The 16867-nt window shown below is 41.0% G+C and overlaps 1 protein-coding gene across 2 annotated transcripts in view; it reads right to left on the bottom strand.

The window, feature by feature from the left end:
• Positions 1–4948: 4948 nt before the first annotated feature.
• Positions 4949–16867, bottom strand: part of LOC137424927 (inositol hexakisphosphate kinase 1) — a 79950-nt gene continuing 68031 nt past the window's right edge. Inside the window, exons 3-7 of one of the 2 annotated variants that reach the window (XR_013623093.1) lie at positions 13783–13981; positions 9726–9949; positions 7368–7543; positions 6166–7012; positions 4949–5562 (exon numbers count right to left, since the gene is read on the bottom strand). Coding sequence is in view for 1 of the 2 variants with exons in the window: in XM_078776089.1 (XP_078632215.1) it covers positions 6566–7012; positions 7368–7543; positions 9726–9949; positions 13783–13981 (1046 nt within the window). In the remaining variant the exon portion in view is untranslated. Of the gene's footprint in view, positions 5563–6137; positions 7013–7367; positions 7544–9725; positions 9950–13782; positions 13982–16867 lie in introns of those variants that run through there. The other variant, XM_078776089.1, reaches the window with a different exon arrangement.

Genomic DNA, 16867 nt, shown 5'->3' with positions numbered 1-16867 from the left:
CATACATATATACATTATACATACATACATATATTATACATACAGACATAATTACATACATTATACATACATACATACATACATTATACATACATATATACATTATACATACATATATACATTATACATACATACATACATACATACGGACAAACGCGATTCCAAACAGCATTGCCCGACAAGCTTCGTCCGTAAAAAGGAAACATTTCCTAATTATTCAAGCACTGACTGTTAAATTTACCCTTTTCCCCTTGATCCGAACTATCCCAACCTCCTTACCCTGTTCCTATGTCCTCCCAATTTTCCTTTATCTTCTTCCATCCTCTCACTCACCCCCTAACCCCCTAACCCATTAATATGTGACCAAATGTTTATTGTGTCGTCAATGCATGAAAACGTTTCCAAGAAAGCATCATAAATGAAAAGATTTTGTTGCTGTGTCAGTATGGGATCAATATAGGATCAAGCAGTGAAATGATTTTGCCGCATTTAAGATGTTGATTTTTTTTCTCCTTGATTTCAAAGGTCAATCCATCCAACACACTTACGTGGTGCATTCTGGGACTTCGACGAACAAGATGCAATGCAGAGTCGTCCAGAAATATGCAAACGCTTATTCACTTTTCAATATTAAAGTATAGATTTTTCTTCAAATACAGAAATGTAGCCTCATGGAGAAGCTGTAGATGGCAGAGGGAGAGTAGGCTTACAGACTGATAGAGGATCACAGGGGAAGAGGGAGACATATAGATGGCTGAGGAAGAGTAGGCTTACAGACTGATAGAGGATCATTTGGGAAGAGGGAGACATATTGATGGCAGAGGGAGAGTAGGCTTACAGGCTGATAGAGGATCATAGGGGAAGAGGGAGACATATAGATGGCTGAGGGAGAGTAGGCTTACAGACTGATAGAGGATCACAGGGGAAGAGGGAGACATATAGATGGCAGAGGGAGAGTAGGCTTACAGGCTGATAGAGGATCATAGGGGAAGAGGGAGACATATTGATGGCAGAGGGAGAGTAGGCTTACAGACTGATAGAGGATCACAGGGGAAGAGGGAGACATATAGATGGCAGAGGGAGAGTAGGCTTACAGGCTGATAGAGGATCATTTGGGAAGAGGGAGACATATAGATGGCAGAGGGAGAGTAGGCTTACAGGCTGATAGAGGATCATAGGGGAAGAGGGAGACATATTGATGGCAGAGGGAGAGTAGGCTTACAGACTGATAGAGGATCATAGGGGAAGAGGAAGACATATTGATGGCAGAGGGAGAGTAGGCTTACAGACTGATAGAGGATCATTTGGGAAGAGGGAGACATATTGATGGCAGAGGGAGAGTAGGCTTACAGGCTGATAGAGGATCATAGGGGAAGAGGGAGACATATAGATGGCTGAGGGAGAGTAGGCTTACAGACTGATAGAGGATCACAAGGGAAGAGGGAGACATATAGATGGCAGAGGGAGAGTAGGCTTACAGGCTGATAGAGGATCATAGGGGAAGAGGGAGACATATTGATGGCAGAGGGAGAGTAGGCTTACAGACTGATAGAGGATCATAGGGGAAGAGGAAGACATATTGATGGCAGAGGGAGAGTAGGCTTACAGGCTGATAGAGGATCATAGGGGAAGAGGGAGACAAATAGATGGCAGAGGGAGAGTAGGCTTACAGGCTGATAGAGGATCATAGGGGAAGAGGGAGACATATAGATGGCTGAGGGAGAGTAGGCTTACAGGCTGATAGAGGATCATAGGGGAAGAGGGAGACAAATAGATGGCAGAGGGAGAGTAGGCTTACAGACTGATAGAGGATCATAGGGGAAGAGGGAGAGTAGGCTTACAGACTGATAGAGGATCACAGGGGAAGAGGGAGACAAATAGATGGCAGAGGGAGAGTAGGCTTACAGACTGATAGAGGATCATAGGGGAAGAGGGAGACATATTGATGGCAGAGGGAGAGTAGGCTTACAGACTGATAGAGGATCATAGGGGAAGAGGAAGACATATTGATGGCAGAGGGAGAGTAGGCTTACAGGCTGATAGAGGATCATAGGGGAAGAGGGAGACAAATAGATGGCAGAGGGAGAGTAGGCTTACAGGCTGATAGAGGATCATAGGGGAAGAGGGAGACATATAGATGGCTGAGGGAGAGTAGGCTTACAGGCTGATAGAGGATCATAGGGGAAGAGGGAGACAAATAGATGGCAGAGGGAGAGTAGGCTTACAGGCTGATAGAGGATCATAGGGGAAGAGGGAGACATATAGATGGCTGAGGGAGAGTAGGCTTACAGGCTGATAGAGGATCATAGGGGAAGAGGGAGACATATAGATGGCAGAGGGAGAGTAGGCTTACAGGCTGATAGAGGATCATTGGGGAAGAGGGAGACATATTGATGGCAGAGGGAGAGTAGGCTTACAGGCTGATAGAGGATCATAGGGGAAGAGGGAGACATATAGATGGCAGAGGGAGAGTAGGCTTACAGACTGATAGAGGATCATTGGGGAAGAGGGAGACATATTGATGGCAGAGGGAGAGTAGGCTTACAGACTGATAGAGGATCATAGGGGAAGAGGAAGACATATTGATGGCAGAGGGAGAGTTGGCTTACAGGCTGATAGAGGATCATAGGGGAAGAGGGAGACATATTGATGGCAGAGGGAGAGTAGGCTTACAGGCTGATAGAGGATCATAGGGGAAGAGGGAGACATATAGATGGCAGAGGGAGAGTAGGCTTACAGACTGATAGAGGATCATAGGGGAAGAGGGAGGCATATAGATGGCAGAGGGAGAGTAGGCTTACAGACTGATAGAGGATCATAGGGGAAGAGGAAGACATATTGATGGCAGAGGGAGAGTAGGCTTACAGGCTGATAGAGGATCATAGGGGAAGAGGGAGACAAATAGATGGCAGAGGGAGAGTAGGCTTACAGACTGATAGAGGATCATAGGGGAAGAGGGAGACATATAGATGGCAGAGGGAGAGTAGGCTTACAGGCTGATAGAGGATCATAGGGGAAGAGGAAGACATATTGGTGGCAGAGGGAGAGTAGGCTTACAGGCTGATAGAGGATCATAGCGTAAGAGGGAGACATATAGATGGCTGAGGGAGAGTAGGCTTACAGACTGATAGAGGATCATTGGGGAAGAGGGAGACATATTGATGGCAGATGGAGAGTAGGCTTACAGGCTGATAGAGGATCATAGGGGAAGAGGGAGACATATAGATGGCAGAGGGAGAGTAGGCTTACAGACTGATAGAGGATCATAGGGGAAGAGGGAGACAAATGATATTTTCTTACTAATCATATACACAAATAATTAAGTTAAGCACCCCTACACAACGAATTAAGGTAAGCACCCCCTAATATATATTCTTTGTGTATATGTATACATTGGCATATATTCTAAGGTATGTGAGATCAAATAATGATTGGTATGACATTAGCAATTATCCATTGATGAAATTGAGTGATCAAAGTGAAAAAAAGTGATTGGTTGAGTCAGTGATCCGATCACGTGGGTCCTACACACGTTATTGACGCAAAGATCGCTAGAGGTCTTCTCAGAACAATGACTGTACGTTAGAAAACATAAACGTCATCCACACTGTCCGTGATGGACCTATAGCTCCATACTTAAATTGAGGTGAAAATATGCCTAAAATTCCCAAAATATTTCACCTTAAATTATTCAGAATAAAATATTGAAAACGGCATGATTGTTATGTTTTTATGTGACCATAATATCACTTCTCCAGAAAATATAGCAATATCATGGGTATATTACACTGTTTTGACGACAACAAACTTGTAATGTGCGAGGTTGTAAAAAAACGGGGGGGGGTGCTTAACTTAATTCTTTGTGTATATATACAGTACTTATTATCCACATAAATGGAACGATTGTGTCTTGTTCTCTGGTGTCTTTCCGTTTCCTATTTCCTGTCTCACCGCTTCGTGAATGGTCACGTCCGCTTCATTGTTACCCTGCGCTCGCGAAGCGAAAAGCGGGGTTAAGCATTCCAGTACGTATGTACGTGTCTGCAGTAGTTAGTGTGTGCCGTGTCTGCATTTAAAAATTCATTTTCTCAACAACCGTTGGTCCGATTGGCATGAAATTTTCACCATAGGAGGGCCTCCTCCTGTAGAATACTTTAATGAATATTATGACATCATAGGTCACGTGGTACAGGCGCCATCTTGGAAAACAGTTACACCTCTATATCTCCCAAACCGCTCAATGAAAAAAATTGACATATGGCTTATTGGCAACTACTCCGCTTGAGGAATAAGATATGTTCATGATGATGTCATCGGTACTTTAGTTATGACGTCATAATTCGACAAGTACAACGCTTGATTCGATCAGTATGAATTTTTTTCTCTGCAATTCTTGGTCCGATTGACACGAAATTTTTACGATAGGAGGGCCTCCTGTAGAATATTTCATCGATTATTATGACGTCATAGGTCACGTGGTACAGGCGCCATCTTGGAAACACTTCGCACCTCTATATCTCTGAAACCACTCCATGGAAAAAATGGAGACCTGGCTCATTGTCACCGACTCCCCATGGGGAATAAGATATGTTAATGATGATGTCATCGGTGCCTTCGTTATGACGTTATAATTCGACAAATACAACACTTATCCGATCATTATTTAATAAATTCAGCAACCGTTGGTCTGATGGACATGAAATTTTCACCATAGGAGTGCCTCCACCTTTAGAATATTTTAATGACAATCATGACGTCATGGGTCATGTGTTACATGCGTCATCTTGGAAAAACCGAAAAACGTTGCACCTCTATATCTCGAAAACCGCTCTATGGAAAAAATTGAAACGTGGCTCATTGTAAATAATTCCATGTGGGGAATAGGTGTTGTTAACGATGACGTCATTGGTGCCATAATTATGACGTCATAATTCGACAGGGACAACGCTTAGTCTGATCAGTTTGACATTTATTGAGCATGATCTCTGCAACAATTATATTAGAGAATATAAATTTATGATGTCATCGTTCATGTGATCTGGCAGCCATATTGGATCAAAAAAAAAAAAGAAACGTTCAAAAACAGAAGAGTTGGCTCACACCAAGTTAACTGCGCAGGGTAAGTATTCCATGAATACCATCTAGTTATCAACGTCTTGCAATTCTCCTCAATGCATCTAAATTTACTTATACCTCTCCCATTTTATTCCGTTTGGCCTGGTAAAAGGTACACTTTTCTCAAAGCGTTCCCGGCTCCTGTTCCGGCTTCTGTTTTATGTAACCCTCCTGTCCTGTCAAATCACATACCATCTTATCACCTGTCCTTGAGGGACATACAACAATTAGTTGAAAAGAAGATGACCGGATGTGTGTTGCGTTATTGCATCTCGGTTGTCGAACTTTTGAATGTCGCTCATAACTTGAATAGCAAGTAAAAAACGACATTTTGAATTATATTATCACAATATTTAAAAACAAAATTGAAACACATGAGCATACACCACTTGCCTTGCTCCAACAATGTACAACAAAATGAACAACATATATGATGTTGGAACCCATCTGTGGATCGGTCCCATCGGCCGATGGGTCTGCGCCATCTGCGGATGTGTTGTTCACCTTGAAGGAATGTGTTGACAGAATGGTGCTCTTCAATCAGGTACACAGTCATTGGAATTACATGTGGTAGGAATTTAACAGAGATGATTTTTAAATGTTTTATTATCTATTTCTACCCATCTATTTATACATTTTGTCAATACATTTTGTAATTAACAGATAGATGGCAGTTTTAGTAAAGCTTTACATAACATACTCAACATTCATACAAAACATTAGGTGTTCTTCTGATAATGGCGGAGGGGAATGTTAAATTCCTTTATATTAAATTAAATTAAATAAAATTTAAATAAAATAAAATAATAAAATTTAAATTTTAAAAATAAAAGTTAAATAAAACATTTAAAAATCAACTCTGTTAAATTCCTACCACATGTAATTCCAATGACTGTGTACCTGATTGAAGAGCACCATTCTGTCAACACATTCCTTCAAGGTGAACAACACATCCGCAGATGGCGCAGACCCATCGGCCGATGGGACCGATCCACAGATGGGTTCCAACAATGATACTCGAGAAAGTAAGACAAAAATAATATAAATTACTGTATTTATAAAGTGATTATAAAAGACTATCACTACAAGTAAAAAAAGAATCAGGATTGGGTATGTTTTACCTCGATTGGTCAAGCTTAAGAAACATAAAATTTTTTTGGCTTCACGTCCATTGCTGGATATTCATACCTGACATAATTATTAATTAAGTACAATATACGCTTGGTTTGCTTTTTAAAAATCAAGAACTGCACATATAAATAGGAGTTAAACTAAAAACATCTCAGCACAGGTCCATATGTACAAATAATTCCTCAAGTCTTTCTGTCCCAGAGTGAAGAAGAATCCCAGGAAGAATCCCTCAAATCAAATCGTATCCAACGAAAGTGCTGACGTTGCTCCAACGTTGGCCCAACGGTGTTGTGTTAGCTGGGTAGAAGCATTTCAACTGTCACATGTTTTGGTGATAGATTTCTTCGAGAATCCCGATGACATTTTGCATACCAAAGATATATCCTTTATCAGGTCCATCGTACACCTCTGCGTCGTTGCGGAAGCCCTTGTAGGTGGTGTGTGCAAAGTCGATCATGCGCACGTCCACATGGTCTACCGGAGAAGGAGGGGAAGAGGACGATGGCAGGGGCTGGGAAGAATCTGTCACTGAAGCGCCATCGTATATGATGAGAAGTGAGCTGGAGTAGAAACGATACGAAGGTTGCGCTTCGAGCACCTTATGCAGGCGACGAAGCTGCAGCAAAATCGGCTGCAGGAGGTCAGTCCGCAGCCGCTGGCCATTGTGCAGAAACTGAAGCAATGATGCGCGGAAGCCATCCAAGGAGAGAGAACGACCATAGTATTTATTTTGGCACAGGAAGTCCCTGGTACTCGCCTGATATACCTGTGGATTGGAAGGCAAGAAGCAATTATTGAAAATGGTTTTGTTCACCGCACCTTTTGAAATAGAATGCACACAAAAATCAAGGCAAATTTTTTTTAAAAATCACGGCTTAATTTTAAAAAAGTAATTAAAAAAATAATTAAAAATAAATTTTAATTAAAATTTAAAAAAATGAGTTAACTTTATTTGACTGTGGGAATTAAAGGGGGAAAAAGCTTTATCAACTACCCTCCAGGTTATTCTGGGACACCTTCGGAACAATTTTACTCTTACGAAAGAAGTGGGTGTAACATTTGAAACTTTTGGTCCCATTGTCCCATTGCAGTAAACACCCAGCTCCCACTCTTGGCTTTACCTGCATCCCACACAGGCGCACACCCAATTGTGCTGACGTGCTCTGCGCACATTTCTCCATTTGACGAGCTTTCTTCTCCTCCGACGCATCATCGCCATGTTGTCTCGTTCCCATTTTGAGGTCGAGCACACAGGGCCGAGCAAAGCGGGAAACGACATTCTCAAGCAGAAGAAAGTCTAGTGACTTGTATTCAAGGTGTGACAAAGTTGCACAACATTACATTGCTTGTATTTGTTAATCTTGCCAAAATATTTACTTGGGTATATAAAATATTTAGGTCATCTGAGATTTAAGCCGATGGGAAATTGACCAAACCATCAATAAACATATGAAGAGACAAATTCAAAACTGAAGGCACCATCAAGTAAAGGTGCCCAGTCGACAAGATTCAGGTCCAACATTTCGAAGACATCCAGGACTGTACAGACATCATTTGCCAGGTGTTGAAAATATCACCAACTGTTCATTGCGGTAACATGATGCCCATGCGACCATCCATTCCTCCTCCTCGTGAGTTCCAAATACCGTCTCGGAGGAAGATCCCTCACTGGTTGAAACATCAAACACGAGTCTTTTGCTCACTGTGCATACCAGTTGGTTGTACCTTCAAATTTGAATATGAACCTGACAAATGAAAACAAGTTTCGAGGGAAAAGCAAACATCTACCATATAAAACACAATGTAATTTTGTGTGTTTATACAGATGTCTGTCCCCCTTCATAAGGGTAGGTTTATAAGGCCAATCTTTTAACATGAATGTGTGTTCACTGCGGTCTATTTTTGAGGATAAAACAAGCTTGAAATTTTTTTTCATAAAACAGTAATTATGTCTTATATTGGAATTGTAGACGGTGGCTTGCAAACCGAGCCTCAAGGGCGGTGTACAGAAACGTTTTTTAAAATAACAATAAATACAAGGTGCATGGAGGTGAAATTCGGTGCACATGATGTGCAACGCGTGAAGAGTAAAACTAGTGTTCTTTTACGTCCGTAAGATGTCTAATAAATAAAGAAGATATATAAGCACATCTGACACTAGGCCAAGGCTTCAGACTTTGGCATGCTCACGAGGCTGCACCGTCAAATAAAATGTGCCAACCCGTCATTTTTGATGGGCTTTTTACTACTTACATGATAACACCATAGGAAGGAGCAAAAAAAAAAATTGAACTCTAATTTAATTAATGTGTTGCCATCAATAAATTACTCAATAATTTATCAAACTCAAAACTCCTTCAACTATGACGTTTTACCCTGGGATTTCCCTGCATGACTTTATCCCTCCTTTCCCCATACCACCTTATTATCCCCATATCAGTTTTTTCCCCTACTGTGTCCTTGCTTTTATTCCCCTATATTTAGAACATTGTCCTCACAGGATGGCATCGAGGTAGCGCACTTACTTTTGAACTGTCTTGTCTGGGTTTGATTCCCAACCCGACAGTAGTGTCAAGAGTGATGCTTCACAGGCTTCGCGTTACATCATTGAGTGCGCTGCTTCTTGTATCCATGTTACTCTGTGGACCCATCTGCTGGCATTAGTTAGTCGACATAAAAGTTAATCCTTTGAGGTCTTTCAATGAAGAGTAAACGAATTATCCCTAGCATCCGAGTTAGATTGTCTGCTTGGTATTTACTGTGCATGCCTTGTCTACTAATGATGCCACATAAAGTGCTTTGTTTATATATGTCACTATAACGAATAATTTGCCTTTCGCAAATGCATATCCATGTATGTCTGAAATTCCATCCCAAATTCGATCTGTCGGTCGCATCGTCACTAAAGCTCGGCTTTGCACTAATGCAGTGGCCCCCACAATGTGGTGGAGGAATTTAGTATTTGGTCAGGTTTCTGGGACTCAATAGCCGACAAGTAAATAAATCATGGTCGTGAATATAATCATGTACAACCCAAAATTTGCTGAATTAAATTCACATTATGGTGCATCTCTTATTCTTATCCAACATTGTAGATTTCCGTAATTTAATTTATATGTTCTAATAATGAAAATTTCAGGATGACAAGACAGCTAAATTAATAGTGAACTTCCCTTTGAGTTGACTCGTTTTGGATATTCAGATTTTCCAATGTAATTGCATTCAATAGCCAACAGGGGGCGATGCATAATGGAGAACTTTGTCACTCAGAGGCAACAGTACAGTACATACATACATACATACATACATACATACATACATACATACATACATACATACATACATATGAAGCTTTTTACACAAAAGTTTCAGTATTCTCCACATGTGAGTGTTAAGAACAGAAACTCTTTTTGGAAGAGTTTTGAGGCTACAGTAAGCATCTTATAAAGCACAGTGAGTTTATTCTGGGTTTAGGATACTGAACATTTTCCGGTCCTGAGCCTCCAGCCACATCCTGCTCAACTGCTGTACATGGCATTGGAGCCACCATGGGTTCCAGGTGACCTTTTTGGCTGGGATGCTATTTCTGATGTCATCATCAGCATTGTCCACAGTGCTGTCTGTAGCATTGCATTTGACGTGCACAGTAACCTGTGTCTCTATGTGCAGCTGCACAGACACCTCAGCAATATTCTGCACACAACTGATTTGTGGGTTCAGGAAAGGGGAGAGAGAAGATCAAAATAAATTGTGAGATCATGTCGAGAGATTTGAGTATAATGGAATGAAGCTTTTATCACATACTCATCAACAGAGAGATTCGGGGTAATACAGACCCCGAATAAAGGTGTATGCTGCATGGTGTATGCTGAAATGTGTGAGAATGTTGGCTATAAGGAAAGGTGGAAGCTGCATGTGTGAGAGGTGTTATGATTTATGGGAGCGAGACATCGGTAATGAACGTAGAGCAGCAACGAAGGCTGGAAAGGGTGGAAATGTGAATGGTTCGGTGAATGTGCGGAGTATCGTTGAGAGAGAGGAAGACAAATGATGAATTGCGAAAGATGATGGGAATAGAGCCTGTGATTGATGCTGTGAAGAGGAACAGTTTGAGATGGTTTGGTCATGTGTTGAGGAAGGATGAAAGTGACTGGTTGAGAAGAGTGATGGAAATGAATGTAGAAGGAAGTAGAGGATGGGGAAGACTGAGAAAGACTTGGCTAAAGGTGGTGGAAGAAGAAATGCGGGCGAGGGGGTTAACAAGGGGAGATGCAGAAAATATGGCAAAATGGAGAAGATTGTCATGGGGCCCACAAGGCTAACCCCCGCTCTAGCAGGGAAAATGGCCTTAAAATGCCTGTTGTTGTTGTTGTTTACAGGCCCATGAGGGATAAAGCCCCAACAAATTCATAGTCATAAGTACAAGTGCTTAAAAGTATATTTGGGCTATTTTTTTTTTAATGATTTCTCACTTTGTATCTATAAAGTCAATCAAGTGTATGAATGTGTAGATCAACCTTTGACTTTCATGGACTTAGCCAGTTTAGCCAAAGGGAGGTTGCAATTTGGAAACTCCTTCATGGGGCCATATATTAACCCCATTTTGACCTTTATCATAACACCGCAATATGACGAGATTAAGGTTCCTGAAAAAAATGAACATAAATGCAAGAAAGAAAATATAGTACGAAAAAGGTGAATAGTTAAATGTCTTTAAAGTATTCCACTCTGGTGCTATTGTGTAAACTAGACTTGCTGCAAATGAGTGAGCATTCCAAGTGTAAATGACACATTATTGAGATGTAAAATGCAAAGTTGCAAGTTGGTTGATAATCACAACTAAAAACTAGATTGTATTCATAGAATACTTACCCTGCACAATCAACTTGTGGCGAGCCAACTCTTCTGTTTTTGAACATTTTTTTTCTTTGATCCAATATGGCTGCCAGACCACGTGAGCGATGACATCATGAATTTATATTCTCGAAATAATTGTTGCATAGATCACGCTCAATACATTTTGAACTGATCAGACTAAGCGTTGTCCCTGTCGAATTATGACGTCATAATTATGGTACCAATGACGTCATCGTTAACAACACCTATTCCCCATATGGAGTTCTTTACAATGAGCCATGTTTCAATTTTTTCCATGCAGCGGTTTGGGAGATATAGAGGTAGGTGCAAGATTTTTCGGTTTTTCCAAGAAGGCGCCTGTATCACATGACCTATGACGTCATGATTATGATTAAAATATTCTAAAGGAGGAGGCGCTCCTATGGTGAAAATTTTGTGTCCATCAGACCAACAGTTGCTGAAATTTTTTAAAATAATGATCGAATGGATAAGTATTGTATTTGTCGAATTATGACGTCATAACTAAGGAACCGATGACATTATCATTAACATATCTTAGTCCCCATGGGGAGTAGTTGAGAATGAGCCAGGTCTCAATTTTTTCCATGGAGTGGTTTCAGATATAGAGGTGCGATGTTTTTCCAAGATGACGCCTGTACCACGTTACCTATGACGTCATAATAATCATTAAAATATTCTACAGGAGGAGGCCCTCCTACGGTGAAAATTTAATGTCAATCGGACCAACGGTTGCCGAGAAAATGAATTTTTAAAATGCAGACATGCACGGCACACGTACTCAACTGAATGCTTAGCCCCGCTTTTCGCTTCGTGAGCGCAGGGTAACTAGAAAGCATCTGAAAATGCAATGCTCATCCATGTGCATTTTGTATTCAGACTTATTTTTCTGTATGCTAAACATGCCAAAAACAGCTCAGAAAATACAAAAAATTGCGGAGTTCAGGCGATATTGACCTTTTGACCTCAAAAGCAATATGCGTCAGTGACATAATATGCAAACTTCAAACTTTTGATTGGTCAACCAGTTCAGTGAACCAATATACAAATTATAAAAATTTCAGGTCAATCGGATGAAAATAGATGACTTTATACAACTTTGACCTTTGACCTTTTGATCTAAAATAAGTCGGCTTCGACCTTTTGGTTGGTGAACCAATTCAATGATCCAATATGCAATTTCTTAAATTTTCAGGCAGATCAGATGAAAATTGATGATTTTATGCAACTTGACCTTTGACCTTTGACCTTTTGATATAAAAAAACAATCGGTTTATAGCTTTTGATTGGTGAACCAATTAATTAACCCAATATATATATTCTTAAAATTTCAGGTCAATCTGATGAAAATTGATGATTTTATACAACTTTGACCTTTGACCTTTTGATCTAAAATAAGTCGGCTTCGACCTTTTGGTTGGTGAACCAATTCAATGATCCAACATGCAATTTCTTAAATTTCCAGGCAGATCAGATGAAAATTGATGATTTTATACAACTTTGACCTTTGACCTTTTGATCTAAAATAAGTCGGCTTCGACCTTTTGGTTGGTGAACCAATTCAATGATCCAACATGCAATTTCTTAAATTTCCAGGCAGATCAGATGAAAATTGATGATTTTATACAACTTTGATCTTTGACCTTTTGATCTAAAATAAGTCGGCTTCGACCTTTTGGTTGGTGAACCAATTCAATGATCCAACATGCAATTTCTTAAATTTTCAGGCAGATCAGATGAAAATTGATGATTTTATGCAACCTTGACCTTTGACCTTTTGATATAAAAAAAAAATACAATCGGTTTCTCGCTTTTAATTGGTGAAACAAATCAATGACCCAATATATAGTTTCGTAAAATTCCATGTCAAGTAAAATTTCACGTCAAAATAAATTTGCACATCATGAAAATTGACGATTTTGTGATGCTGAACTTTGACCTTTTGATTAAATTATTAAATTGAAATTTCAGGTCAATTGGATGAAAATTGATGATTTAAGGTGGTGCTGACCTTTTGACCTTTTGACAAAATTATTCATTTGTCTTCTCCATATTATCATAATAAAGCTTTGTTTTGAAAATTTGATGACAAAACTCAAATGGTAAAAAAGTTATGGCCCGGACAGACACACAGACAGAAGTGATTGCAAATCCACTGGGTCGGGCTAATGAACTCCTTGTAATGTAGGAAGGATCAGGCTGGCAGGATAACTTACGGATATGCAAACTTATATTTGAGATGTCTAGTCTGGGTTCAAATCTCGACCCAACTATAAACGATCATCCTGGTGCTTCACATCTGCTGGGAAAAGCATAAATGTCAGAGGATCGTCTGCCAACACTGATTCCAGCAACAAGATTCCAACAAGATTCCAACAACACGGATTCCGTCTGCAACAAGAAGAGTCGGCGGTGGGAATGCTAGAACCTTGGAAAAGTTCCATGTTCCTGCCACTTCCAGTCGAATGTCCAACCTGGCCAGCACGTTCCTGAAGGATTTGTGTGAAAAAATTCCCCAGCTGACACCACAAGAAGGTTGGAATAATTGTGGCAGTTAAAGTAGTCGTCGTATTTGACTGTAGGAATAGGTCACTATATTGCTTCACTTATGAATTATTATCAAAGTAGTTATGAAACATAAGACAACACTGAAACACTCACGTGGCTCGATTCTCGAGGTTCTCGTGATAGTCCAACGCCCTTTTGACTGAAACGAGGCTTGGGATTTGGCTGAAGGTTGAATCGTTGTCAATGTGATCGCAGTCAACATCTGCAGAGTTGTCATCCTTGCCCAAGTACGGATACGCCACCAAGCCGGGGCTGCCATCACTGGTCTGTTCAAAGCCGACAGACACAACCCCTGTCGAGTACAATCGAGGACCCATGTGAGCACAACTTAGGATTGTGGACTCTCTTTTACAGACGAGTACAGTGAATTCTGTTTTGAATTGTCATCAGCTTGATATGTTTCCTCCATGATAAATAAAGCAATAAATCCGACCAAATTTTGAATGTTTGGGCATTCAAAGTACTTCGTTAATGATTGACCGAAAGAGGAGGGGGGGGGGGGAGAGTGAGGAGAGGTAGGGAACACAGAGCAGAGGAGAGGGAAGGGAGAGTGAGGAGGATGAGTGAGGAGAGACAGAGAGGAGTTAGGGGAGAGAGAGAGGAGGGAAGGGGAGTGAGGAAGGGTTGGGGGGTGGAACGAAAGCAAAGGTACCTGGCATTGTCGGACAGCATTGGGTCCCTCCTCCCACTCTTCCCCTCCCTCCAGACTCCCACTCCAACCCTTTGCCTCCCTCCTCCTCCTTCTTCCTCCACCTCCCACCCCTATTCGTCCCTCCTCCCATTCCTTTCCCTGCATCCTTCCACCCCACCTCCGCCCCCCTTGAACTCCCACCATTTCCCCTGCCTCGACATACCACCTCCACCCTTCCTCTCCCTCCTCCCACAAATGTGTCCCGCATTGCCTGGGAACTTACGTACATCTATTGGACTACCATAATTGAGCCAACATCTTATTTATCAAGTTGCAAAATATCAAACTGAAATATCAACATATGATTGTAATACTTTTGGGGAGACAATATTGAATGTTTTTCCATCAAGGGCCAGAATATATAAATTGTTTGGTGTTCCAACTCTAGAGCAGCAGTTGACCATGTGAAAAAGATCTTAGAAATCTGTTTTGTTGTCAGACAATTGCAAAGCACTCTCTAAACAATTATATAGGTACTGTGTACGTACACACACACACACACACACACACACACACACACACACACACACACACACACACACACACACACACACACACACACACACACACACACACACACACACACACACACACACTTCCAGTTCAAAATAAATCCAGTTCAAACTATTTTTGAAAGACTGTGTCGAAAAATAATTTAATCAATGTCACGATGATTATTTTTAAGTTAAGGCCACTGACTTGCTGATCATCTGTTGCTCATTCTCTGAAGATGCAAAGAAAATCCCTTTAAATGTAAGGATTCAAACCCTGTTGGCCCATTTGTAGTCCAGTCAAAGTAGTGGCTCGACCCACCACTAATTGCAACGAAAAAAAATTCACTGCAGTGCATTTCACAAATATACCATAAACACCATACGAAAAGTATACCAAAATAAATTTGGTGGAAAGGTGTCAAATTTGCATAATATGCAAATTAGCTGCCACCTTTAGGAGAAAATCAATTTTCCACAGTAATTCTGTATCTGAGTTTCCAATCATGAGAAATTAAGTGTCCAAACCCATGTTTTCAGGGTCAATGAATATGTTTAGCACATTTCTGCATTGAATAATGTGAAATATGCAATGCTGGCCTTGACGGACCAGTGACATAACTGATGACATAAGCATAAGTGACACTGCCCAGAGAAGGTCAATATGGTATGTGGGACCATCAACTTCCATCGCTTGTACTTCTTTGCAAGTCAATGGATTCTTTCCCGTGTGCTGAGGTTTGAAGTGCTTGATATTGATTCTTCGAACTTTGATAATGTCATCCGACGTCACTGATATTCTAGGTTCAGGTTTACTATCCATCCATACCTGGCGTAAAGGTGGAAATTATTCCCATACCGTGAAATGTTCCAAAGCCATCAAGAGTTCTGATATTGTGACTCAACATTGTCACCAACATTCTGAAAATAAGGTGGTTGAGCAAAATCCCCCACCCTCCCCAAGTGCAGTTAGATTTAACCCTGGATAGGTTTACCCCTAGGTATAATGGGTATACCGAGGGAGGGGTACATCCATCTTGGGTTAAGAACTCAAGCAAGTACTCGTTTGAAAAATGTTGAAAAGGAACAGGTAGCTTGGCAAGAGCTTGTAGAGCACTCGCCACGTGGCTTAATGACTCAAGCAAGCACTCCAATGACACAGTTATTGAGGAATATTAAGGAATTAAGGAATGGTTGGCTTGGCAAGGGACAGCAAGCTCATTGGTGATGGCACACACCTCTGGTTTTCTCCCGCCAGCCCCAAAGGGATGACTCTGGATTAAAGCAAGCATTCTGGGTTGTCCCCCCCCCCTAACCTCTTCTGTTTGATAACTCAAGAGCATCCATCAGTGGACAATATGCACGAGGTGTATGTGTATAATTAGCACTAAAAGCCACATGCGGCCATGTCGGGCTTACCAACCCCATAACACATATCTCTTGTATAGTTGTATGGATGCCAATCATGCTGAGGTCACACGACAATGTCTCATACAGTGACTTGTTACATCACAGCTTGCACCACTTCCTGGCACAGTGGGGGAGACAAAGAGTTGGTTCCAAGGTTATTGTGACAGTTAAGTTCTCTTGAAACTCAAGCCTTCTCGGGCAGAGCCTTCTCTGATCACAGGATCTAGTTTTAACTCAACTTTCTTTATACATCGATTTGTTAATTAATATCCTGAACTTTTGCATTATCCTCATTCGGACTCACAAGGGAATTGCGATCGGCATATTCGAAAGGCCTTGGTGAAAATATTTATTAAATAACACTCCGACTCCACCTTCGCACAGCAGGCAATTTCAGCTGGTTACAACTTCTCCACACCTGGACCCGAATGCAGACCAATGTCGTCATGCTTTGCTTGTCAGAGCATTGCATTTTAGAACGTATGCCATCTTTATTTGCACTTGTGGAAGAAAACAATGCTGCAATGTCTCCCAAAGAACAGGACACATAACCGACATGTACCTTGGCCATGTCTTATTGTTTTTA

This window comes from Myxine glutinosa, chromosome 4, assembly GCF_964187855.1.
Source record: "Myxine glutinosa chromosome 4, kmMyxGlut1.1, whole genome shotgun sequence".
NCBI lineage: Eukaryota > Metazoa > Chordata > Myxini > Myxiniformes > Myxinidae > Myxine > Myxine glutinosa.
The sequence above is the reverse complement of the archived record's forward strand: the minus strand, read 5'-3'. Positions and strand labels throughout refer to the sequence as shown.